General features: G+C 47.4%; 1 protein-coding gene across 1 annotated transcript; it reads right to left on the reverse strand.

The window, feature by feature from the left end:
* Positions 1-16392: 16392 nt before the first annotated feature.
* Positions 16393-18967, reverse strand: LOC100384760 (uncharacterized). Its single transcript, NM_001177218.1, has 9 exons — positions 18272-18967; positions 18089-18157; positions 17898-17980; positions 17747-17802; positions 17522-17646; positions 17389-17434; positions 16974-17273; positions 16762-16885; positions 16393-16687 (listed from the first exon to the last, which is right to left on the reverse strand). Exons 1-7 carry the CDS (start codon positions 18623-18625, stop codon positions 16975-16977), a joined length of 1032 nt encoding a protein of 343 aa, NP_001170689.1. The 5' UTR covers positions 18626-18967; the 3' UTR covers positions 16393-16687; positions 16762-16885; position 16974.
* Between the last annotated feature and the right edge of the window lie 5175 nt (positions 18968-24142).

Consider the following 24142-nt stretch of genomic DNA (forward strand, 5'->3'; position numbering starts at 1 on the left):
GCAAAAGAAATTCCTAGAATCAAGAATATTGAGCTCATGCCTAAGTTTGGTAAAAGTTTGTTCATCAAGAGGCTTGGTAAAGATATCGGCTAATTGATCTTTAGTGTTAATGTATGAAATCTCGATATCCCCCTTTTGTTGGTGATCCCTAAGAAAATGATACCGAATGGCTATGTGTTTAGTGCGGCTATGCTCAACGAGATTATCCGCCATGCGGATTGCACTCTCATTATCACATAGAAGAGGAACTTTGGTTAGTTTGTAACCGTAGTCCCGCAGGGTTTGCCTCATCCAAAGCAATTGCGCGCAACAATGGCCTGCGGCAATGTACTCGGCTTCGACGGTAGAAAGAGCGACCGAATTTTGCTTCTTTGAAGCCCAAGACACCAAGGATCTTCCCAAGAACTGGCAAGTCCCCGATGTGCTCTTCCTATTAATCTTACACCCTGCCCAATCGGCATCCGAATAACCAATCAAATCAAATGTGGATCCCCGAGGGTACCAAAGCCCAAACTTAGGTGTGAAAGCCAAATATCTCAAGATTCGTTTTACGGCCGTAAGGTGTGATTCCTTAGGGTCGGCTTGGAATCTTGCACACATGCAAACGGAAAGCATAATGTCCGGTCGAGATGCACATAAATAGAGCAATGAACCAATCATCGACCGGTATACCTTTTGATCCACGGACTTACCTCCTGTGTCGAGGTCGAGATGCCCATTTGTTCCCATGGGAGTTTTGATGGGCTTGGCATCCTTCATTCCAAACTTGCTTAGAATGTCTTGAGTGTACTTTGTTTGGCTAATGAAAGTGCCCTCTTGGAGTTGCTTGACTTGAAATCCTAAGAAATATTTCAACTCCCCCATCATCGACATCTCGAATTTCTTTGTCATGATCCTACTAAATTCTTCACATGTAGATTCGTTAGTAGACCCAAATATAATATCATCAACATAAATTTGGCATACAAACAAATCATTGTCAAGAGTTTTAGTGAATAAAGTAGGATCGGCTTTGCCGACTTCGAAGCCATTAGCAATAAGGAAATCTCTAAGGCATTCATACCATGCTCTTGGGGCTTGCTTGAGCCCATAAAGCGCCTTAGAGAGCCTATAGACATGATTAGGATACTCACTGTCTTCAAAGCCGGGAGGTTGCTCAACATAGACCTCCTCCTTGATTGGTCCATTGAGGAAGTCACTCTTCACGTCCATTTGATAAAGCTTGAAGCCATGGTAAGTAGCATAGGCTAATAATATGTGAATTGACTCAAGCCTAGCTACGGGTGCATAGGTTTCACCGAAATCCAAACCTTCGACTTGTGAATACCCCTTGGCCACGAGTCGAGCTTTGTTCCTTGTCACCACACCATGCTCGTCCTGCTTGTTGCGGAAGACCCACTTGGTTCCTACAACATTTTGGTTAGGACGTGGAACTAAGTGCCATACCTCGTTCCTTGTGAAATTGTTGAGCTCCTCTTGCATCGCCATTACCCAATCCGCATCTTGGAGTGCTTCCTCTACCCTGTGTGGCTCAATAGAGGAAACAAAAGAGTAATGCTCACAAAAATGTGCAACCCGAGATCGAGTAGTTACCCCCTTATGAATGTCGCCGAGGATGGTGTCGACGGGGTGATCTCGTTGGATTGCTTGGTGGACTCTTGGGTGTGGTGGCCTTGGTTCTTCATCCTCCTTGTCTTCATCATTTGCATCTCCCCCTTGATCGTTGCCGTCATTTTGAGGTGGCTCATCTTCTTGATCTTCTTGTTCAACATCTTGAGCCTCATCCTCAATTTGAGTTGGTGGAGATGCTTGCGTGGAGGAGGATGGTTGATCTTGTGCATGTGGAGGCTCTTCGGATTCCTTAGGACACACATCCCCAATGGACATGTTCCTTAGCGCTATGCATGGAGCCTGTTCTTCACCTATCTCATCAAGATCAACTTGCTCTACTTGAGAGCCGTTAGTCTCATCAAACACAACGTCACAAGAAACTTCAACAAGTCCTGAGGACTTGTTAAAGACTCTATATGCCCTTGTGTTTGAGTCATATCCTAGTAAAAAGCCTTCCACAGTTTTAGGAGCAAATTTAGATTTTCTACCTCTCTTAACAAGAATAAAGCATTTGCTACCAAAAACTCTAAAGTATGAAATATTGGGCTTTTTACCGGTTAGGAGTTCATAGGATGTCTTCTTGAGGATTCGGTGAAGATATAACCAGTTGATGGCGTAGCAGGCGGTGTTGACCGCCTCGGCCCAAAACCGATCCGGTGTCTTGTACTCATCAAGCATGGTTCTTGCCATGTCCAATAGAGTTCGATTCTTCCTCTCCACTACACCATTTTGTTGTGGAGTGTAGGGAGAAGAGAACTCATGCTTGATGCCCTCCTCCTCAAGGAAGCCTTGTATTTGAGAGTTCTTAAACTCCGTCCCATTGTCGCTTCTAATTTTCTTGATCCTTAAGCTGAACTCATTTTGAGCCCGTCTCAAGAATCCCTTTAAGGTCTCTTGGGTATGAGATTTGTCCTGCAAAAAGAACACCCAAGTGAAGCGAGAATAATCATCCACAATAACTAGTCAGTACTTACTCCCGCCGATGCTTATGTAAGCGATCGGGCCGAATAAATCCATGTGTAGAAGCTCCAGTGGCCTGTCACTAGTCATGATATTCTTGTGTGGATGATGAGTGCCAACTTGCTTCCCGGCTTGGCATGCGCTTCAAATCCTGTCTTTCTCAAAATGAACATTGGTTAGTCCTAAAATGTGTTCTCCCTTTAGAAGCTTGTGAAGATTCTTCATTCCAACATGGGCTAGTCGGCGGTGCCAGAGCCAACCCAAGTTAGTCTTAGCAACCAAGCAAGTGTCGAGTTCAGCTCTATCAAAATCTACCAAGTATAGCTGACCCTCTAACACTCCCTTAAATGCTATTGAATCATCACTTCTTCTAAAGACAGTAACACCTATATCAGTAAATAGACAGTTGTAGCCCATTTGACATAATTGGGATACGGAAAGCAAATTGTAATCTAAAGAATCTACAAGAAAAACATTGGAAATAGTATGGTCAGGTGATATAGCAATTTTACCCAATCCTTTGACCAAACCTTGATTTCCATCCCCGAATGTGATAGCTCGTTGGGGATCTTGGTTTTTCTCATATGAGGAGAACATCTTTTTCTCCCCTGTCATGTGGTTTGTGCACCCGCTGTCGAGTATCCAACTTGAGCCCCCGGATGCATAAACCTACAAAACAATTTTAGTTCTTGACTTTAGGTACCCAAACGGTTTTGGGTCCTTTGGCATTAGAAACAAGAACTTTGGGTACCCAAACACAAGTCTTGGAGCCCTTGTGTTTGCCCCCAACAAACTTGGCAACTACCTTGCCGGATTTGTTAGTAAGCACATAAGAAGCATCAAAAGTTTTAAATGAAATAGCATGATCATTTGATGCATTAGGAATCTTCTTTCTAGGCAACTTGGCATGGGTTGATTGCCTAGAGCTAGATGTCTCACCCTTATACATAAAAGCATGATTAGGGCCAGAGTGAGACTTCCTAGAATGAATTTTCCTAATTTTGCTCTCAGGATAGCCGGCAGGGTACAAAATGTAACCCTCGTTATCCTGAGGCATGGGAGCCTTGCCCTTAACAAAGTTAGATAAGTTCTTTGGAGGGGCATTAAGTTTGACATTGTCTCCCCTTTGGAAGCCAATGCCATCCTTGATGCCAGGGCGTCTCCCATTATAGAGCATACTTCTAGCAAATTTAAACTTTTCATTTTCTAAGTTATGCTCAGCAATTTTGGCATCTAATAATGCTATATGATCATTTTGTTGTTTAATTAAAGCCATGTGATCATGAATAGCATTGGTATCAACATCTCTACATCTAGTACAAATAGAAACATGCTCAACATTAGATGTAGAGGGTTTGCAAGATTTTAATTCAACAACCTTAGCATGTAACAAATCATTTTTAGTTCTAAGGTCGGAAATAGTAGCTTTGCAAACATCAAAATCCTTAGCCTTAGCAAGCAATTTTTCATTTTCAATTTTAAGGCTAGCAAGAGAATCATTCAATTCCTTAATCTTAGCAAGCAAATCATCATTATCATTTCTAAGATTGGGAATTGAAGTATCACAAACATGAGAATCAACCTTAGCAATTAATCTAGCATTTTCATTTCTAAGGTTGTCAATAGTGTCATGGCATGTGCTTAGCTCACTAGATAATTTGTTACATTTTTCTACCTCTAGAGCATAAGCATTTTTAACCTTAACATGTTTCTTATTTTCCTTGATTAGGAAGTCCTCTTGGGAGTCCAAGAGATCATCCTTTTCATGGATGGCACTAATTAGCTCATTTAATTTTTCCTTTTGTTTCATGTTAAGGTTGGCAAAAAGGATACGCAAATTATCTTCCTCACCACTAGCATTATCATCACTGGAAGATTCATATTTAGTGGAGGAGTTAGATTTAACCTTCTTCCTTTTGCCGTCCTTTGCCATGCGGCACTTGTGGCCGACGTTGGGGAAGAGAAGTCCCTTGGTGACGGTGATGTTGGCGGCGTCCTCGTCGGAGGAGGACTCGGTGGAGCTCTCGTCGGAATCCCACTCGCGGCACACGTGGGCATCGCCGCCCCTCTTCTTGTGGTACCTCTTCTTTTCTCTTCTTTTGCCCTTCTTGTTGTTATCCCTGTCACTGTCACTCGATAATGGACATTTAGCAATAAAGTGACCGGGCTTACCACACTTGTAGCAAACCTTCTTGGAACGGGATTTGTAATCCTTCCCCTTCCGTTGCTTGAGGATTTGCCGAAAGCTTTTGATGATTAAGGCCATCTCCTCATTGTCGAGCTTGGAGGCGTCAATTGGTTGTCTACTTGGTGTAGACTCCTCCTTCTTCTCCTCCGTCGCCTTAAATGCCACCGGTTGGGCCTCGGACGTGGAGGGCTCATCAAGCTCGTTGATCTTCTTTGAGCCTTTAATCATACATTCAAAGCTCACAAAATTCCCGATAACTTCCTCGGGTGTCATTAGTGGGTATCTAGGATTGCCACGAATTAATTGAACTTGAGTGGGGTTAAGGAAAATGAGAGCTCTTAGAATAACCTTAACCACCTCGTGGTCGTCCCACTTTTTGCTCCCGAGGTTGCGCACTTGGTTCACCAAGGTTTTGAGCCGGTTGTACATATCTTGTGGCTCCTCCCCTTGGCGAAGACGGAAGCGACCGAGCTCCCCCTCGATCGTTTCCCGCTTGGTGATCTTGGTGAGTTCATCACCCTCGTGTGCGGTCTTGAGTAGGTCCCAAATCTCTTTTGCATTCTTCAACCCTTGCACTTTGTTGTATTCCTCCTTGCTTAGAGAGGCGAGGAGAATAGTTGTGGCTTGGGAGTTGAAGTGCTCGATTTGGGCTACCTCATCCTCATCATAGTCTTCATCCCCTACGGATGGTACCTGTACACCAAACTCAACAACATCCCATATACTTTTGTGGAGTGAGGTTAGATGAAATCGCATTAAATCACTCCACATAGCATAATCTTCACCATCAAACGTTGGTGGTTTGCCTAATGGGACGGAAAGTAAAGGTGTATGTTTAGGAATGCGAGGGTAGCGTAGGGGAATCTTACTATACTTCTTACGCTCTTGGCGCTTAGAAGTGACGGACGCCGCGTCGGAGCCGGAGGTGGATGTTGATGAAGAATCGGTCTCGTAGTAGACCACCTTCCTCATCCTTTTCTTCTTGTCCCCACTTCGATGCGGCTTGTGGGAAGAAGATTTTTCCTTCTTCTCTTTGTGATGTGAAGAAGACATTTTCTCCTTCCTTTTGGAGGAGTCCTTCTTCTTTTCCTTCCTCTTGGTGCGGGACTCTTCCGATGAAGTGCTCCCTTGGCTCGTAGTGGGCTTGTCGCCGGTCTCCATCTCCCTCTTGGTGTGCTCTCCCGACATCACTTCGAGCGGTTAGGCTCTAATGAAGCACCGGGTTCTGATACCAATTGAAAGTCGCCTAGAGGGGGGGTGAATAGGGCGAAACTGAAATTCTCAAAAATAATCACAACTACAAGCCGGGTTAGCGTTAGAAATATAATCGAGTCCGCGAGAGAGGGCGCAAAACAAATCGCAAGCGAATAATGAAATGAGACACGCGGATTTGTTTTACCGAGGTTCAGTTCTCTCAAACCTACTCCCCGTTGAGGAGGCCACAAAGGCCGGGTCTCTTTCAACCCTTACCCTCTCTCAAACGGTCCCACGGACCGAGTGAGCTTCTCTTTCTCAAATCACTTGGGAATCAAACTTCCCGCAAGGACCACCACACGATTGGTGTCTCTTACCACAATTACAAGTGAGTGTTTGATCACAAGAAAGAATGCCAAAGAAAAAGAAGCGATCCAAGCGCAAGAGCTCAAATGAACACTACAAATCACTCTCTCTAGTCACTAGGGCTTTGTGTGGAGTTGGGAGAGGATTTGATCTCTTTTTGGTGTGCTTTGCAATGAATGCTAGCTCTTGTATAGTGGTTGGAAGCTGGAAAACTTGGATGCAATGAATGGTGGGGTGGTTGGGGTATTTATAGCCCCAACCACCAAACTTGACCGTTGGTGGAGCTGTCTGTCGTATGGTGCACCGGACAGTCCGGTGCACACCGGACATGTCCGGTGCGACAGCCACGTCACCAAATAGCCGTTGGATCGACCGTTGGGGTTCTGTCTTCGGGGCCCTCCTTGATGTCCGGTGGCGCACCGGACATGCACTGTAGAGTGTCCGGTGCGCCTGCTCCCGCGTGCCTGACGACTGCGCGCTCCTGGCGCGCATTAAATGCACCCGCAGGTGACCGTTGGCGCGAAGTAGCCGTTGCCCCGAGGTTGCACCGGACAGTCCGGTGCACACCGGACATGTCCGGTGAATTATAGCGAAGCGGCTGGAGTGAAAACCCGAGGCTGGCGAGTTCCTGAGCCGCGTCTTTCTTCGGAGCACCGGACAGTCCGGTGAATTTTAACGCGCTGACTCTGGATTTTCCCGAGGGCGACGAGTTTGAGCTGAAGTCCTCTGGTGCACCGGACACTGTTCGGTGGCACACCGGACAGTCCGGTGCGCCAGACCAGAGGAGCCTTTGGTTCTTCTTTTGCCCTTTTGTTGAACCCAACACTTGGTCTTTTTATTGGCTAAGTGTGAACCTTTTGCACCTGTATAACTTATATACTAGAGCAAACTAGTTAGTCCAAAGATTTGTGTTGGGCAATTCAACCACCAAAATTATTTAGAAACTAGGTGTAAGCCTAATTCCCTTTCAATCTCCCCCTTTTTGGTGATTGATGCCAACACAAACCAAAGCAAATATAAACGTGCATAATTGAACTAGTTTGCATAACGTAAGTGCAAAGGTTGCTTGGAATTGAGCCAATAAATACTTACATGATGTGTATGGATTGTTTCTTTATTTTTAACATATTGGACCACATTTGCACCACATGTTTTGTTTTTGTAAATCCTTTTGTAAATTCTTTTCAAAGTCCTTTTGCAGGATAGCCAAAGGTAAATGAATAAGAATTTTGAGAAGCATTTTCAAGATTTGAAATTTTCTCCTTTTGTTTGAAATGCTTTTCCTTTGACTAAACAAAACTCCCCCTCTCAAATAAATTCTCCTCTTAGTGTTCAAGAGGGTTTTAGGACAACAATTTTGAAAATACTACTTGCTCCCCCTTTAGAACACAAAGAGATACCAATTTTGAAATTTTCCATCCAATTGAAAATCATATTTTAAAATTAGGGTGGTGGTGCGGTCCTTTTGCTTTGGGCTCATATTTTCTCCCCCTTTGGCATGAATCGCCAAAAACGGATACTTTGAGTGAGATATAAGCCCTTTTGTTGACTATTTTCTCCCCTTTGTCAAATAAAACATATGAGTGAAGATTATACCAAAGACGGAGAGTGGAGCGGAGTGACGGCGAAGGATGAGTAGTAGAGTGGAGTGGAAGCCTTGTCTTCGCCGAAGACTCCAATTCCCTTTCAATATACCTATGACTTGGTTTGAAATACACTTGAAAACACATTAGTCATAGCATATATAAAAGAGACATGATCAAAGGTATACTTATGAGCTATGTGTGCAAATTAGCAAAAGAAATTCCTAGAATCAAGAATATTGAGCTCATGCCTAAGTTTGGTAAAAGTTTGTTCATCAAGAGGCTTGGTAAAGATATCGGCTAATTGATCTTTAGTGTTAATGTATGAAATCTCGATATCCCCCTTTTGTTGGTGATCCCTAAGAAAATGATACCGAATGGCTATGTGTTTAGTGCGGCTATGCTCAACGAGATTATCCGCCATGCGGATTGCACTCTCATTATCACATAGAAGAGGAACTTTGGTTAGTTTGTAACCGTAGTCCCGCAGGGTTTGCCTCATCCAAAGCAATTACGCGCAACAATGGCCTGCGGCAATGTACTCGGCTTCGGCGGTAGAAAGAGCGACCGAATTTTGCTTCTTTGAAGCCCAAGACACCAAGGATCTTCCCAAGAGCGACCGAATTGGAGTCTTTGCGGGCTTGGCGTCCTTCATCCCAAACCGCTTGAGCAAGTCTTGCGTATACTTGGTTTGGGAGATGAAAGTGCCGTCCTTGAGTCGCTTCACTTGGAACCCAAGGAAGTAGTTCAACTCGCCTGTCAATGACATCTCAAATTTTTGAGTCATCACCCTGCTAAACTCTTCACAAGACTTTTGGTTAGTAGAACCAAATATTATGTCATCGACATAAATTTGGCACACAAATAGATCACCGTCACAAGTCTTTGTGAAAAGAGTTGGATCGGCTTTCCCAACCTTGAAAGCATTAGCAATTAAAAAGTCTCTAAGGCATTCATACCAAGCTCTTGGGGCTTGCTTAAGTCCATAGAGCGCCTTAGAGAGCTTACACACGTGGTCGGGGTACCGTTCATCCTCGAAGCCAGGGGGTTGCTCCACGTACACCTCCTCCTTGATTGGCCCATTGAGGAAGGCACTCTTAACATCCATTTGGTACAACCTGAAAGAATGGTGAGCGGCATAGGCTAACAAAATACGAATCGACTCTAGCCTAGCCACAGGAGCAAAAGTCTCCTCAAAGTCCAAACCTGCGACTTGGGCATAACCTTTTGCCACAAGTCGAGCCTTGTTCTTCGTCACCATCCCGTGCTCGTCCTGTTTGTTGCGGAACACCCACTTGGTTCCCACAACATTTTGCTTGGAACGTGGTACCAGTGTCCAAACTTCATTACGCTTGAAGTTGTTGAGCTCTTCCTGCATGGCCAACACCCAGTCCGGATCTAGCAAGGCCTCTTCTACCCTGAAAGGCTTAATAGAAGAGACAAAGGAGTAATGCTCACAGAAATTAGCTAATCTAGAGCGAGTGGTTACTCCCTTGCTAATGTCACCCAAAATCTGGTCGACGGGATGGTTCCTTTGAATTCATCGCTCGAACTTGAGTTGGAGGGGCCTGTGGTGCTTCTTCCTCTTCAACTTGGACATTCTGTGCTCCCCCTTGATCACACGCCTCCACTTGAGGTACCTGTTCATCATCTTGGGTTGGGGGGTGCACCGTTGTTGAGGAAGAAGGCTGATCTTGCTCCTTGAGTTCCTGCGGTCGCACGTCTCCAATCGCCATGGTACGAATTGCGTCCGTTGGAACATCATCCTCATCTACATCATCAAGCTCAACTTGCTCTCTTGGAGAGCCATTAGTCTCATCAAATACAACATCGCTAGAGACTTCAACCAAACCCGATGATTTGTTGAAGACTCTATACGCCTTTGTATTTGAGTCATAACCTAACAAAAACCCTTCTACAGCTTTGGGAGCAAATTTTGAATTTCTACATTTCTTCACCAGAATGTAGCATTTACTCCCAAAAACTCGAAAATAAGAAACGTTGGGTTTGTTACCGGTTAGAAACTCGTATGATGTCTTCTTGAGGAGGCGATGGAGATAGACTCGGTTTATGGCGTGGCAAGCCGTGTTCACAGCTTCCGACCAAAACCGCTCGGGCGTCTTGAATTCTCCAAGCATCGTCCTCGCCATGTCTATGAGCGTCCTGTTCTTTCTCTCTACTACGCCATTTTGCTGTGGTGTGTAGGGAGCGGAGAACTCGTGCTTGATTCCTTCCTCCTCAAGGTATTCCTCTACTTGAAGGTTCTTGAACTCGGACCCGTTGTCGCTTCTTATCTTCTTCACCTTGAGCTCAAACTTATTTTGAGCTCTCCTTAGGAAGCGCTTGACGGTCCCTTGGGTTTCAGTTTTGTCCTGCAAAAAGAATACCCAAGCGAAGCGGGAAAAATCATCAACAATTACTACACCATACTTACTTCCCCCGATGCTGAGGTAGGCGACGGGTCCGAAGAGGTCCATATGTAGCAGCTCCAGGGGTCTTGATGTAGTCATCACGTTCTTGATGTGATGAGCACTTCCCACTTATTTACCTGCTTGACAAGCTGCACAAGGTCTATCTTTTTCGAAATGCACATTTGTTAGACCTAACACATGTTCTCCCTTTAGAAGTTTGTGAAGGTTCTTCATCCCCACATGTGCTAGACGGCGATGCCACAGCCAGCCCATGCTAGTCTTAGCGATTAAGCATGCATCTAGACCGGCCTTCTCCTTTGCAAAATCAACTAAATAGAGTTTGTCGTCTAGTACACCCTTAAAAGCTAATGAACCATCACTCCTTCTAAAGACAGACACATCTACATTTGTGAATAAGCAATTATATCCCATATTACACAATTGACTAACCGACAAAAGATTATAACCTAGCGACTCTACTAAAATACTTTGGAGATAGAGTGCTCATTTGAGATGGCAATCTTGCCTAAGCCTTTAACCTTGCATTGATTCCCGTCACCGAATATGATTGAATCTTGGGAATCTTTATTCTTGACGTAGGAGGTGAACATCTTCTTCTCCCCCGTCATGTGGTTTGTGCATCCGCTGTCGATAATCCAGCTTGATCCCCCGGATGCATAAACCTGCAAGGCAAATTAGGCTTGGGTCTTAGGTACCCAACTCTTGTTGGGTCCTACAAGGTTAGTGACAATAGTCTTAGGAACCCAAATGCAAGTTTTGTCTCCCTTGCATTTTGCCCCTAATTTCCTAGCAACCACTTTCTTATCCTTTCTACAAATAGCAAAGGAAACATGGTAAATTGTAGAATGTTCATTACTCACTTTCCTAGGTACATGAACAACATTTCTTCTAGGCATATGATGAACAACATTTTTCCTAGGCAAATTTCTATCATGCATAATATAAGAACTTGAAGCAATCATGGCATGAGAATCAAAAGCATCATAACTTTTATGAATATTCCTAGTATATCTCCTATCATGGTACATGAAAGCATGGTTCTTTTGAGCACTATTAGCCATAGGGGCCTTCCCTTTCTCCTTGGCGGAGATGGGAGCCTTATGACTTGTTAAGTTCTTGGCTTCCCTCTTAAAGCCAAGTCCATCCTTAATTGAGGGGTGTCTACCAATCGTGTAGGCATCCCTTGAAAATTTTAGTTTATCAAATTCACTTTTGCTAGTCTTAAGTTGAGCATTAAGACTAGCCACTTCATCCTTTAATTTAGAAATGGAAACTAGGTGTTCACTACAAGCATCAACATTAAAATCTTTACACCTATTGCAAATCTCAACATGTTCTATACAAGAGGTTGCTTTATTAGCTATTTCTAGTTTAGCATTCAAGTCATCATTGATACTCTTTAAGCTAGAAATAGATTCATGGCATGTAGACAATTCACATGAAAGCATTTCATTTCTTTTAACTTCTAACGCAAGAGAATTTTGTGCACTTACAAATTTATCATGCTCTTCATATAAAAGATCTTCTTGCTTTTCTAGAACTCTATTTTTCTCATTCAAAGCATCAATTAATTCATTGATCTTATCAATTTTAGTTCTATCTAATCCTTTGAATAAACTAGCATAGTCTACTTCATCATCGCTAGATTCGTCATCACTTGAAGAGGCATATGTAGTAGCATTTCGAGTATTTACCTTCTTCTCCTTTGCCATGAGGCAGGTGTGATGCTCGTTGGGGAAGAGAGACGATTTGTTGAAGGCGGTGGCGTCCTTCGTCGTCGGAGTCGGACGAAGAGCAATCCGAATCCCACTCCCTTCCAAGGTGTGCCTCGCCTTTAGCCTTCTTGTAAACCTTCTTGTTCTCTCTTTCCCCATTCTTTCATTGATCCTGGTCACTATCATTATCGGGACAATTAGCAATAAAGTGACCAACCATAACGCACTTGAAGCAGGAGCGCTTTCCCTTGGTCTTGTTCCTTTTTGGATCCTCCTTGCGACCCTTTAGCGCCGTCTTGAAACGCTTGATGTTGAGGGCCATCTCTTCCTCATTGAGCCCCGCCGCCTCAACTTGCGCCACCTTGTTAGGTAGCGCCTCCTTGCTACTCGTTGCCTTGAGTGCAATGGCTTGAGGCTCATGAATTGGACCATTCAATGCCTCATCGACGTATCTTGCCTCCTTGATCATCATCCGCCCGCTTACAAACTTTCCAAGTATTTCTTCGGGCGACATCTTGGTGTACCTAGGATTTTCACGAATATTGTTTACAAGATGTGGATCAAGGACAGTGAAAGACCTTAGCATTAGGCGGACGACGTCGTGGTCCGTCCATCGCGTGCTTCCATAGCTCCTTATTTTGTTGACGAGGGTCTTGAGCCTGTTGTATGTTTGGGTTGGCTCCTCCCCCCTAATCATTGCGAACCTTCCTAGTTCGCCTTCCACTAACTCCATCTTGGTGAGCATGGTGACGTTGTTCCCCTGATGTGAGATTTTGATGGTGTCCCAAATCTACTTGGCGTTGTCCAAGCCGCTCACCTTATGGTACTCATCCCTGCTCAATGAGGCTAACAACACAGTAGTAGCTTGTGCATTTTTATGAATTTGTTCATTGATGAACATGGGACTATCCATACTATCAAAGTGCATTCCATTTTCTACTATCTCCCATATACTTGGATGGAGAGAGAACAAGTGGCTACGCATTTTGTGACTCCAAAATCCGTAGTCCTCTCCATCAAAGTGAGGGGGTTTACCGAGGGGAATGGAAAGCAAATGAGCATTGGAATTCTGCGGAATACGAGAATAATCAAAGGAAAAGTTTGAATTAACTGTCTTCCTTTTCTCGTAGTCGTTGTCGTCGTCGTCCTTTTGGGAAGAAGAAGACTCTTCGCTGTCGTCGTAGTAGACGATCTTCCTGATACGCCTCTTCTTCTTCCCGTCCTTCTTCTTTTGACTTGAGCCCGAGTCAGTGGGCTTGTCGTCTTTCGGCTCATTGATGAAGGACTCCTTCTCCTTGTCGTTGATCACTATTCCCTTTCCCTTAGGATCCATCCCTTCGGGCGATTAGTCCCTTCTTTGAAGAGAACGGCTCTGATACCAATTGAGAGCACCTAGAGGGGGGTGAATAGGTGATCCTGTAAAAACTTAAAACTTAATGCCACAAAAACTTGATTAGGAGTTAGCACAATAAAGCCAAGTGGCTAGAGAGGAGTTCTTGTGAAACCCAATAACCACAAGGAGATCAACACAGAGAGGCACAGTGGTTTATCCCGTGGTTCGGCCAAGTCCAACACTTGCCTACTCCACGTTGTGGCGTCCCAACGGACGAGGGTTGCACTCAACCCCTCTCAAGCGGTCCAAATACCCACTTGAATACCACGGTGTTTTGCTTTGTTTAACTATATCCCGCTTGCGAGGAATCTCCACAACTTGGAGCCTCTCGCCCTTACAATTTGATTATCACAAAGAAGCACAGAAGTAAGGTTGGGATGAGAAACACACACAAGACACAAAATCAGAGCAACAATACACACACAAGTCTCAACACGAGCTCTCAACACAACTCGAAGAGTTCTCTACTCAAATGGAGCTCTAGTTGCTATCACAAAGAATCAAATGCGCGAATATGACGTCTTGGTGCTTAGGAATGCTCAAGGGATGCTTGGGTGTCGTCCTCCATGCGCCTAGGGGTCCCTTTTATAGCCCCAAGGCAGCTAGGAGCCGTTGAGAGCAATCCAGGAAGGCAATTCTTGCCTTCTGTCGACTGGCGCACCGGACAGTCCGGTGCACCACCGGACACTGTCCGGTGCGGATTTCTTTCCTATTTCGGTGCAGCCGACCGTTGGAAACTTGCAGCCGTTGGCGCACCGGACACTGTCCGGTGTACACACCGGACAGTCCGGTGTTCTCATCCGACCGTTGGCTCGGCCACGCGTCACGCGTGGATTGCGCGCCCGACCGTTGGCTCACCGGACAGTCCGGTGAATTATAGTCGTACGCTGTTGACTTGGTTCACGAGAGCGGCGACTTCGCTGCAGCCGACTCACCGGACACTGTCCGGTGCGGATTTCTTTCCTATTCCGGCGCAGCCGACCGTTGGAAACTTGCAGCCGTTGGCGCACCGGACACTGTCCGGTGTACACACCGGACAGTCCGGTGTTCTCATCCGACCGTTGGCTCGGCCACGCGTCACGCGCGGATTGCGCGCCCGACCGTTGGCTCACCGGACAGTCCGGTGAATTATAGTCGTACGCTGTTGACTTGGTTCACGAGAGCGGCGACTTCGCTGCAGCCGACTCATCGGACACTGTCCGGTGCACCACCGGACAGTCCGGTGATTTATAGTCGTACGCCGCCGTCGAGACCCGAGAGCAGCCATTTCGCCAGAGCCAGCCTGGTGCACCGGACACTGTCCGGTGCACCCAGACGGAGCAGAGTCTTGGCTGCTCGAGCCAAGACTTATCCAATTGTATTTTCTCTGATTCTAGCACTTAGACAAATATGTTAGTACACAAAAACCAATGTACTAAGTCTAGAATCATACATTTGTATTGATTTGCACTTTGTCTACCATTTGGCATAGTTTAACACTTAAGCACTTGTGTTGGACACTAAATCACCAAAATACTTAGAAATGGCCCAAGGACACATTTTTCTTTCAGTTATTTCTAATCAATTTAAGGTGTTTGGTTTCTAGTGACTAATTTTTAATCTCTTTATTTTATTCTATTTTAATCCTAAGTAAGAAAACTAAAACTATATTTTAGTTTCCGTATCTAACAATTTAGGGACGGAAACGAAATAAAATGAAGGGACTAAAAATTAATTACTAAAAACTAAACACTCCCTTAGATGATATTGGTTGCGCTATTGTACCCTTTAACGTTATAGACAGAGACGGAGACATAAATCCGACGAAAAATTCTCCATTGTCGTACCTAAACCGAGGGGTCCAAAGGAGCAGGCATTTTTCGTGGAATGCCAACAAAGCACATGCCAAAAAAGGTCACGGGATATCGTCAACAAAGCACATGCCAAGTCGGGGCCGTCAAGTCGCAGCTCAGGTGCAGAGTAGCAGTGTACGGGGGGGGGGGGGTCCTAGTGCACACCGGGGTCCGGGCCGTAGGGCACACAAGAAACGTGCACCATGGACACGCGTGTCCTCTACGCCGACTGATGGCTGCTGCCTGACAAGGACAGCGGGACGCGTGCCAGGTGCCAGTGCCACGACCACAAATAATGTTTTGGACCTCCAGGCCCCTGCCCCTCTACAGGACACGTATCCCACTCCGCATCCGCATCCGCATTTTTGCACGGTCTGAGGCACTATTGCGCGCTCCAGCTATCCAGCAGGCTCCGCATCCCTCTCCGCAAAATGGACGCCGTGTCCCTGCGCTCCCCATTTCCACACTTTCTCTCTCCTCTCCGCAGCTCTCTGCGTGCGCGCGCGCCTGCTGGCGGGCCCCAGGTGTCATAGACTGCATGCGGAGTGGGATGGGGAGTGTTGCTGGAAACGGAGACGGATACGGAGAGGAGAGAGAATGTGTTGGCCGCGCGTTTTAGGGATACGGAGAGGCAGACTGCTGGAGTTGGTCTAACGTGACGTGACGAGTACGAACCAGCCGGCCAGGGGAACCACGGATAGGATAGAAACAGCTGCGTCGGCCTCCGTTTCGTTCGCCGCACCCGCACCGCATTACCGCTGGGGCTGGGCGCCGTCTTCCAACCGCCTCCCTCCCCCCGGTCAGGTCTCCACCGACCACCGTTTCGAGCTTTGAAGCCAATGTTTGTGCATTCCCTCCATATTTAAACGCGCCTCGGGCGGGGGGACACGATTGACCGGCGGGGACAGGTGCCCAACATCGTCTGCGGACCCACTTGTCGGGGAGAGAAGGTGTCTGGGTAGCAGTACGCGGGGGCGGGAAAAAAAAGAACAGACGCCAGCGCCGCACTGCAAGTCAAAATGGTGTTCACACGAAAGAATCCTGTTGCCTGGAAGCTGCAAAGCCACAGAGGACACAGGCACACAGCACAAGCAGATTGACGAGCTCTCAAACAAGTTCGTCAAAATTGACCAGAACTTTCAATAGACTTTCGAAACTAGCCTTATTGCTGTTTTCTGTACTCGCATGGTCTAAAAAAAATCTTTAGTAGCCGATCAAGAACCAAAGGAAGAAAGAGGGAGGAGGGGATTTGAAGTCTATGATCCCTGGTGGCGCTCAAAAGGAATTGGAACTGCTACCAATTCCTGCTGCTGCCATTCCTTGGCTTGCCGCTAGGTTGGAAATTCCGGGTGCCGTTTGCTTGCTTGGGCAGGTTCTGGGGATCAACCATCTGTATGCTTCTCTGCTTCTTTGCTGCAGGCAGATAAATCCATGATCAACAGCGAGCAAGATACTACCTATTATCCAGGAGGAACAGCACGCATTACCGTTATCAAACTCTTGGTAGCCTTCCTGGAGCTTCCTCTTGGCCGCCTCGAGCTTGGCGTTCTTGGCGAGCTCGAGCTTCGCTCGCACAGAGTTCGCGTCAGGTTGCTCCTGCGCCACCGGTTTCTACCAGACAGATCAACAAAGCGGAGTTCAGTTCAGAGCGAAGCTCGCTTTGCGGCGGGCGGTCAGATCAGGCATGGAAAACGCTCACATCAGAAGCAGCCGACAGACTGCGGCCTGCTGCCTTGAGCTGGGGAGGAGGCGTCCTCCTGACGCTGCTGCCTGGGCCTCGCCTGCTGCGGTCTCCCGGGGCCCGACCCCGCCGCACTCGAGGGCCTAGCGAGCATCTCCGCGACGAACTGCTCCTTCGTCTGCCCGCTGCTCGGTTCTTGCCTCCAGCACGGCCCTGGATCGTACCGCTGCTGGCCCATCGGCGGAGGCCTTCTAGCTGGCCCCCCTTGGTTCGATGGGTACCGCTCGCCGCAATCCCTGCTGGTGTTGTTCACCATGCCTGCATCGAATCCACGAAACAATCGAGATCGTCGTAAATACGAATCCCCAACCGAGAATAGTCATAGGGATCAGGGACGGGAACGGGACTGATGAGCATCCATCCGATCACTCACCTCCATCCCCCTCCGTTGCGTCGGAGAACTTGGAACCTGGGTTTTCCTGAGGAAAGACGAGATGGGGAGCAGTATCAGATCACACCACGGACACATATAACACTCGGTTGATTTGTGTGTGTGAATCACGTACCTCGGACAGCCGAATCGTAGTGCTTGGCGTTGCGAAGAGGTCGCCTTCATCCATGTGGGTGAAAGCTGCCCCTCGATCCTCCTGATCCTCCAGGCTGGACGGACCCATGGACTGGGGCGTTTGATCTGCGGGTTGTTGCGGAACCAACCAACCGTCGATCAGCTAGCTAGTCGAACGTAGCACTGCTAAACGGGAGCTAGTTTTTTTTTGCGTGTTGTTGCCTACCTACGACGGCCTCTCTGCGCCGAGCGATCCACATGTCAACCGTGCGTTTCCAGCCTCTGTGATTCATGGCATACCAAACATGTCAGCATACAGAAACACAGCAAGAGATGGAGAATGTTTTCTTTCTGGATGGTACCACATGGAAACGTACTCGATGAGCGATCTCACGAGTGTCCGGATCTGCTTCGAGCTGTGCTTCCGGAAGTTGGACACCGCTTTGCCGATCGCAGTGACCTATCGAGCATAACGAGTGGATTGAATTGAACACGGGTTAGATAGAGATGGTGATGAGTTACGTACTTATAAGGTTAGAGAAGTTGGTATATGGCGGCGGCGGCTCACATCCAAGGTGTCGAACGCGAGGTCCAGCTCCTGCAGCCGCCGGAGTAGCTCCAGCAACTCGGACTCCGACTGCGACGTGAGAGCAGACAAGACGTCAGTCAGCGCGAGTTACCAGTACGGAGCGGCGATACAAACAACGGCGGCAGAGCGGGTGCGTAGGGGGGGTGAAGAGAGGTGAGGTACCTTGTCATGGCCGCCGAGGAGGACGGCCTTGATGCGCTCCGTCTCGGCGAGGACGGGATCGTCTCCGCGCGGCGCGCCGTCGTCGGTGACGGCCTCGGCGCGGTCGGAGCTGCAGAGGCTGGGCACGGGGGTTCTCCCCGCGGACCCTCCCTGGCCCGCCGCCGCCCCCGCCCCCGCGGCGCCGGTCACCAGGAGCGCGGTGAAGAGGCGCTCGGCGATGCCGTCGCGGCGCTCCCGGAGGGCGGCCGGGTGGTCGGACGCGGCGACCGTGATGGCCGCGTCGATGGCGTCGAACACGTTGTCCCCTGCGCCGCGGAAGAAGCCCAGCCAGTAGTCCCTCGACGGCGGCGCCATCGCCGATCGATCGGCCGGCCGGCCGGGCCGCCTTGTCACGAACGAAGGAACGCACGCACGCAAGCACGCTCGCGCTTCCCCCTTCCCTAGTAGCAGATTGAATACACGGTCTGTTTCGATCCGATTCGATTGATTGGGCTCTTCGGTTAGACGGGGATACAGGGGTGAGCGAGAGAGGGAGACAGAGATATGTGGATTGCCACGCTTGGACGCGAGAACTCGGCCGGCGGGTCGAGACCACGAGAGAGCCCCAACAAGACGCGACCGGGGAAGGAGAAGGCGGCAGCGAGGGCGAAGGGTTTCCTTCTCCCGTCGTCCCTCTGCTGGTGACTAGTAATTCTGATGCTTGTCCTGTCTACCAGTGGCTATCTGCCTATCCCCTGCCCCCATAAGTCCACAAGAGGGAGACGAAATGAGAGGGCAGGGAGGAGAGAGAAGGCGGGGCCAGGGTGGTTGTGTGTGGCCCGGTGGTGATGGGCCGCTGTTGCGGTGGGTGTTGGCCGTTGCGATTGCTCGCGGATTTCGCGAGCGCCGCGCCGCAATCCGGGTGCGTGGGCGTGCGCTGCCATGCGTGGTTGCGGGTATTCTGTTTTGCTTCCACACAACACGAGCTGCGCGGGAGATCGCAGTCGCCGCGCCCGCGCGATAGTAAAAACAATCTACGCGCGCGCCGTGGTGGCAGTGGCAGCCGCCAAAATTCCAAAGCCAGGTAGGAGTAGGCTCGGCCGGGTGCTCTTTGCCTGCGTGGCTTCTCCAGATTCCGCATCTCTAGAAACAAGTTTGCTGTTGAAGTAACACTAGATTTAGGTCTTCTTGAAACTCTAGATTTAGGTCTTCTTGAAACGTGCTAACGGGAGCAAAGCAGCTACTAGTAGCTAGAAACCTCCAAAGCTGATTTTAACAACTACTAGCTGCTAGCATCTAAACATGCATTAATCGTGTCTATGTTGACCTTTTGAAGTGCGCATTGACCAGAGAACGAAAGATCAGGTTGCATGCTGGGGATAACGTACGCCCTCGAGAATTGGATATGTTCGCATGCTTTAATATGTAGGAAAAAAACAATGTAGAAACAGTAACAACACGTAAGAATTAATTAAAACCAAGCAACGCGTGAGATCTTGCTTCGCCTCCCATTATATAGGCAATACATGCAAAACGATACGTGGGTGGAGTTTAGTTTATAAATAAATAATCTCTCTCATTACATATGAAATGCTGATTTTTTTATAATTTGTACTAGTACGAAATAGTGGTCCGAGCTTTGTATCTATTGCTGTAGATAGCGTGTCACTGATCCAAATCAACTTTCTTTAACTAGTAGGCGAGTGATAGTTTATAGTCAAAATGGATGGGCATCTCCACTAACAACCTGTTCATAGTGGCAGATAGGCCTGGGCATAAAAACCGAAAACCGAACACCGAAACCGAAAAAACCGGAACCGAAACCGAAAAAACCGGAACCGATCAAACCGTTATATTTTTCGGTTACCATTCTTCAGAAACCGAAATTTAGTTCGGTTTTCGGTTTTTAGTTCGGTTTAAACCGAAAAACCGAACTGTTAGCCCATCAGCCTATAATCCCATTTCAGCCCAAGTCTTCAGAAACGCGGCTTGCTGTCTTGGGCCTTCTCCGGCTCTCAGCCCCTCACGCTGCCTGGGCCCAGGTGCAGGCACCCTTGCTCAATCCCGTCGGCATGCAGAATAGCAATTCAGAATTCCTTGTATTATTCTATGTAGGCATGCAGCACTGGCAATCGGTCAGTAGCAATAGCACTGGCATAGCAAATTAGCAATAGCAGGCGATCAGGCCTTGGAGTCGTCCGAGTGCTGGGACGGAAGCTGTGTAGGCGTGTACTATGCAGCACATAGCTATTTGTTTTTTTCGGACTACACAGCCAACTAGCCGGCGGACAGGGTACTGAAAGTCTGAAACACAGCACAGCCTAGTTCGGTTTTTTCGGTTAAACCGAAAACCGAACCGAACTATACGGTTAACCGGAGGTCCGGTTTTTCCTTTTCTAAAGATAATTTCGGTTGGTATTTTTCAAAAACCGAACTTTAAAAAAAACCGAAAAACCGAACCGAAAAATTTCGGTTAACCGAGTGCCCAGTCCTAGTGGCAGAGCTCCGTAAAAATAACGTCTCTGCCCACTCTACAAATACAATGTTGTATTACTCATCATTTAAATTTTCGCACTTTAGGGTAATAATATTTAAAACAATTTAGTGGAACTATAGCAGATAGAGAAAGCGAATCAGATATTTGAAAACAATTACTCACAATAGAGGAGAATCACGGGCACATGGCAGCAGGCAGTCAACAATCAGCACACAGCGCTCGTCGCTCAGGTGGTCGCTGCCCATTGGCCAGGGAGGCGCTCCACCCTCGCCTATGAATAAGAAAAGAAAGAGAATCAGGTTGAGAAAGTTGTATAGTTTGGGAGAAGATGTAATGGCAGGGGCAGATTTGGGCGGTGGCGCGGCGCCAGTGCAAGCCGCGCGTGTCATTGCTATATGGTCACAGGGACGCTGGAGGCAGACTGGCGGAGGTGGAGGTCAAACTGGCGGTGGTGGATGCCTGAGACAGAGCCCGTCCGCCCGCCTCGGAGGTTGCTGCCTTGTGCCCTTGCCGAATTCGTAGAGTCTGAAGGCGTGGAGAGCGATAGAGGACTGAATGAAGGCGGTCGCGCCGCTGGCAACATAGGAAACGCAGCCGCGTAAGTTTGCGAAATAATTGGAAGAGCCTATGTTCTAGTGACTTGAGCGACTGAGGGAGGCCGCCGGCGCTAGGCTCAATCGGTGCAAATAGGAGGTCTTTTGGGCCATATTTTTAGACTGAAATGTATTTTGCGTTAGATTTTTTTGTTGAAAAAAGACCTATATACAAAAAGATTTTTGGGCTACACACCGGGCCACGACCTAGATAGTCCGAGCCCCAAATCCGCCCCTGCCTGTTCAGATCCTAGGACCTAAAGCAAAAGTAACTAAACTTTAGCCACACTTGCTTTAGTTCCTGACAGACCCTAAAAGTATTCATGCTGCCCCCATCCATCATTTGTGGTTTCCATCGTTTTATTGGATATTCCTATGCTGTCCCGTTGAAATATGTTTCTTTTCTTTGAGTCCACATCTTTTATTTCTGCTAGATAGCCTTTAGAAAAACTAGAAACTAGAGGTGATCAGTTGCATGCTCATATATCAGGAAAGCACTGCGTAGAAAGGGAGGTAGGCTATGCACGGCCACTAGATTTCTGTTTTTTTTTCTTCCTATTTCGATTTGTGCGTATAAAAAATGGCCATTTGGTTCTGGCGCTCGTTTTTGTTTTTTCAGGATGCTACCACATCTATGATTTATCCATCAATGCAAGACTATCTTTATAAACTCAGATAAAAACGGAGAAGTTAAGCTTAGAGGCCATTTGGAATGGCTCTTTGATCTCGATGGGACGGAGCCCTGCCATTTTCATCAACGGTGACAGCACCGGCTTCTACGCCTAGCTAGCTTTGTATCGCTGTTCTCTCTTCTCGATCACAGTGTCACCTCTAACTCAGCATAGTCCACACCACGTAAGCCACATCCTACCTCGACGTCAAGATTTATGACGTTAGCTAGGTGTCACATCGGTTGCCAACTCGACCCGTCTAGCGGAGCAGGCACCTCGGTGCCATGGCTTATGGCGCCGAGTAAAGGTCTAAATCTAGAATTAGTTTTTCCGAAGGTTTAAAACGATAATTTTTTAATAAAAATGGTTAAAATGTAAAAAATTCAGCTCAGCCTCCCACACTCACGCAGCCAACCGCCGTTCTTCAAGGTTGCGTTCCTGGAGCCCGAGCGCACGCGCAAACTTGCCTTCCGCATGCGTTCACCCAACCATGGAATGTGTTGCAGGAGAATCTTTTGCAAGTGCGCGCTTCAAGCTTTATGTGTAGAAGTTTGTCCAAGCCGTTCGTGTGATCTGATAAGGATGTGATGCAAATGCAATTCTCTTCGGGCTTGAGATGGTTGCAGTGTTGAAATTTATTTGTTTCAGTCAGCATCATAGTTTCAGGCACAGGGTTTGCAAGCCTCTTGGATTTTTTTTTTTCTCCATGTACCATCAAATAAAAAGTATAGAGGAGTTGTTTTACCAAACCATTTTGATTTTGTAAAAGACAATGCGTCTATTGAAGAGATACTTCTTTGAAGGAGTTGAAGCCGGAGCCATTTTTCAGAGGAGCCTACAACCTACGAGATTTGAGAACGGATGTAGCGTAGTTTAGCGAGTTGTTCGCTTGGTTTTAATCCGAAATAGATTCTATTATTTTTACAGTATTTTGTCTCTATATATTAGAGCAGTAATAGCAGTACGAATAGCTAGATTTAATATGAAGCGAATTGCCGGTAGAGTTCTTCTACGTCTGAGAGGGAGAGACCGAGAGAGAGTGTGTGTCTAAACATTATTCATCTGAACCGTTGGACGCTTGGAAGTGCTGTAGCTACAGCTCATGTGCCACAGCAGCGATGTTGTAGCGTGCGAGAGAGGCATTGGGGACCAGTAGCAGCAGTACAAGTACGAACGCTGCACCTAAACGGCGGCGGGCAACTTTTTCTTTTTTGGTCTGATGGCCGCACGCGCAGGCGCACCCATGGACAGGGCGGCGTCAGCTCCGCCGTGCTCAGGTCAGCTGAGAGGCGGTGAGGGAAGTAGGGAACAGAACAGCGGAGAGGGCCGGTCGAGGATATGTGTCATAGGGGATGTGCTCTGCAGTACTAGAATATAATAATATAAGTTAATTATCTATTTCTTTCAATCAGCTTAATCTTTTAAGTTGAACTTATTATTATATACAACTTAATATGATATCATAATTAGAAGTCGTAAGTTTGAATCAATTAAAATAGAATAATTATTACTCGCTTCTTTTTTCATGAGGGATAATGTTAAAATATAATATAAGTAATTTATCCATATCTTTTTAGTAGTATAAGATTTTGAATTGAATTAGCTGGTGCATAGTGCATGTAAATTAATATTCGCCGTAAATTGGATTATCCAACGCCAATGCGATAGAAAGAGTCGGATACGCATAAGTACATACATGGAGATCTCCGACGCGACACCGACCGCAACGACCGTGACTCCAGCCAGTATCGGCGGTGGCTGGGCGTGCAGGAGACCGCAAGACACATTGTCGCCCACAAGTTTCCGGACCGCACTTGGGCGGCGCTCGTGGACTCCAACGACTTCCTGCTCTGCGCTCTTTGCTTGCTTGACAGCTGCGCGCCAGCGCCCCTTGTTGCGTCTGAGAAGTCGAGTGCTCCCGGATTTTCATTTCCCCCCACCCCGCCGCGCTCACCGGTCCGTGCCGTGCCGTCCAACCGGATCAGGCCATCCTGTTTGGATCACGATTCCCCCCTCCTCCTGCGGCTCTGTTCCTTGTTCCAACTCTTCTCTTCTCACACGTGTCGTGTTTGGACAATGGGTTCTGGCTTCTGGGACAGCTGCATGCCACGGTAGTATAGCAGCAGCAGCA

Source organism: Zea mays, chromosome 7, assembly GCF_902167145.1.
Source record: "Zea mays cultivar B73 chromosome 7, Zm-B73-REFERENCE-NAM-5.0, whole genome shotgun sequence".
In the NCBI taxonomy this organism is placed as follows: Eukaryota; Viridiplantae; Streptophyta; class Magnoliopsida; order Poales; family Poaceae; genus Zea; species Zea mays.

Excerpts from the sequence above, each read along its gene's own strand:
- LOC100384760 (NM_001177218.1), bottom strand. The coding sequence starts at position 18,625 with ATGGCGCCGCCGTCGAGGGACTACTGGCTGGGCTTCTTCCGCGGCGCA. Across the intron at positions 17,803-17,897 it reads CTCGTGAGATCGCTCATCGA|AGGCTGGAAACGCACGGTTG; the intron begins GTACGTTTCCAT and ends CATGAATCACAG. Across the intron at positions 17,647-17,746 it reads GCGCAGAGAGGCCGTCGTAG|ATCAAACGCCCCAGTCCATG; the intron begins GTAGGCAACAAC and ends AACAACCCGCAG.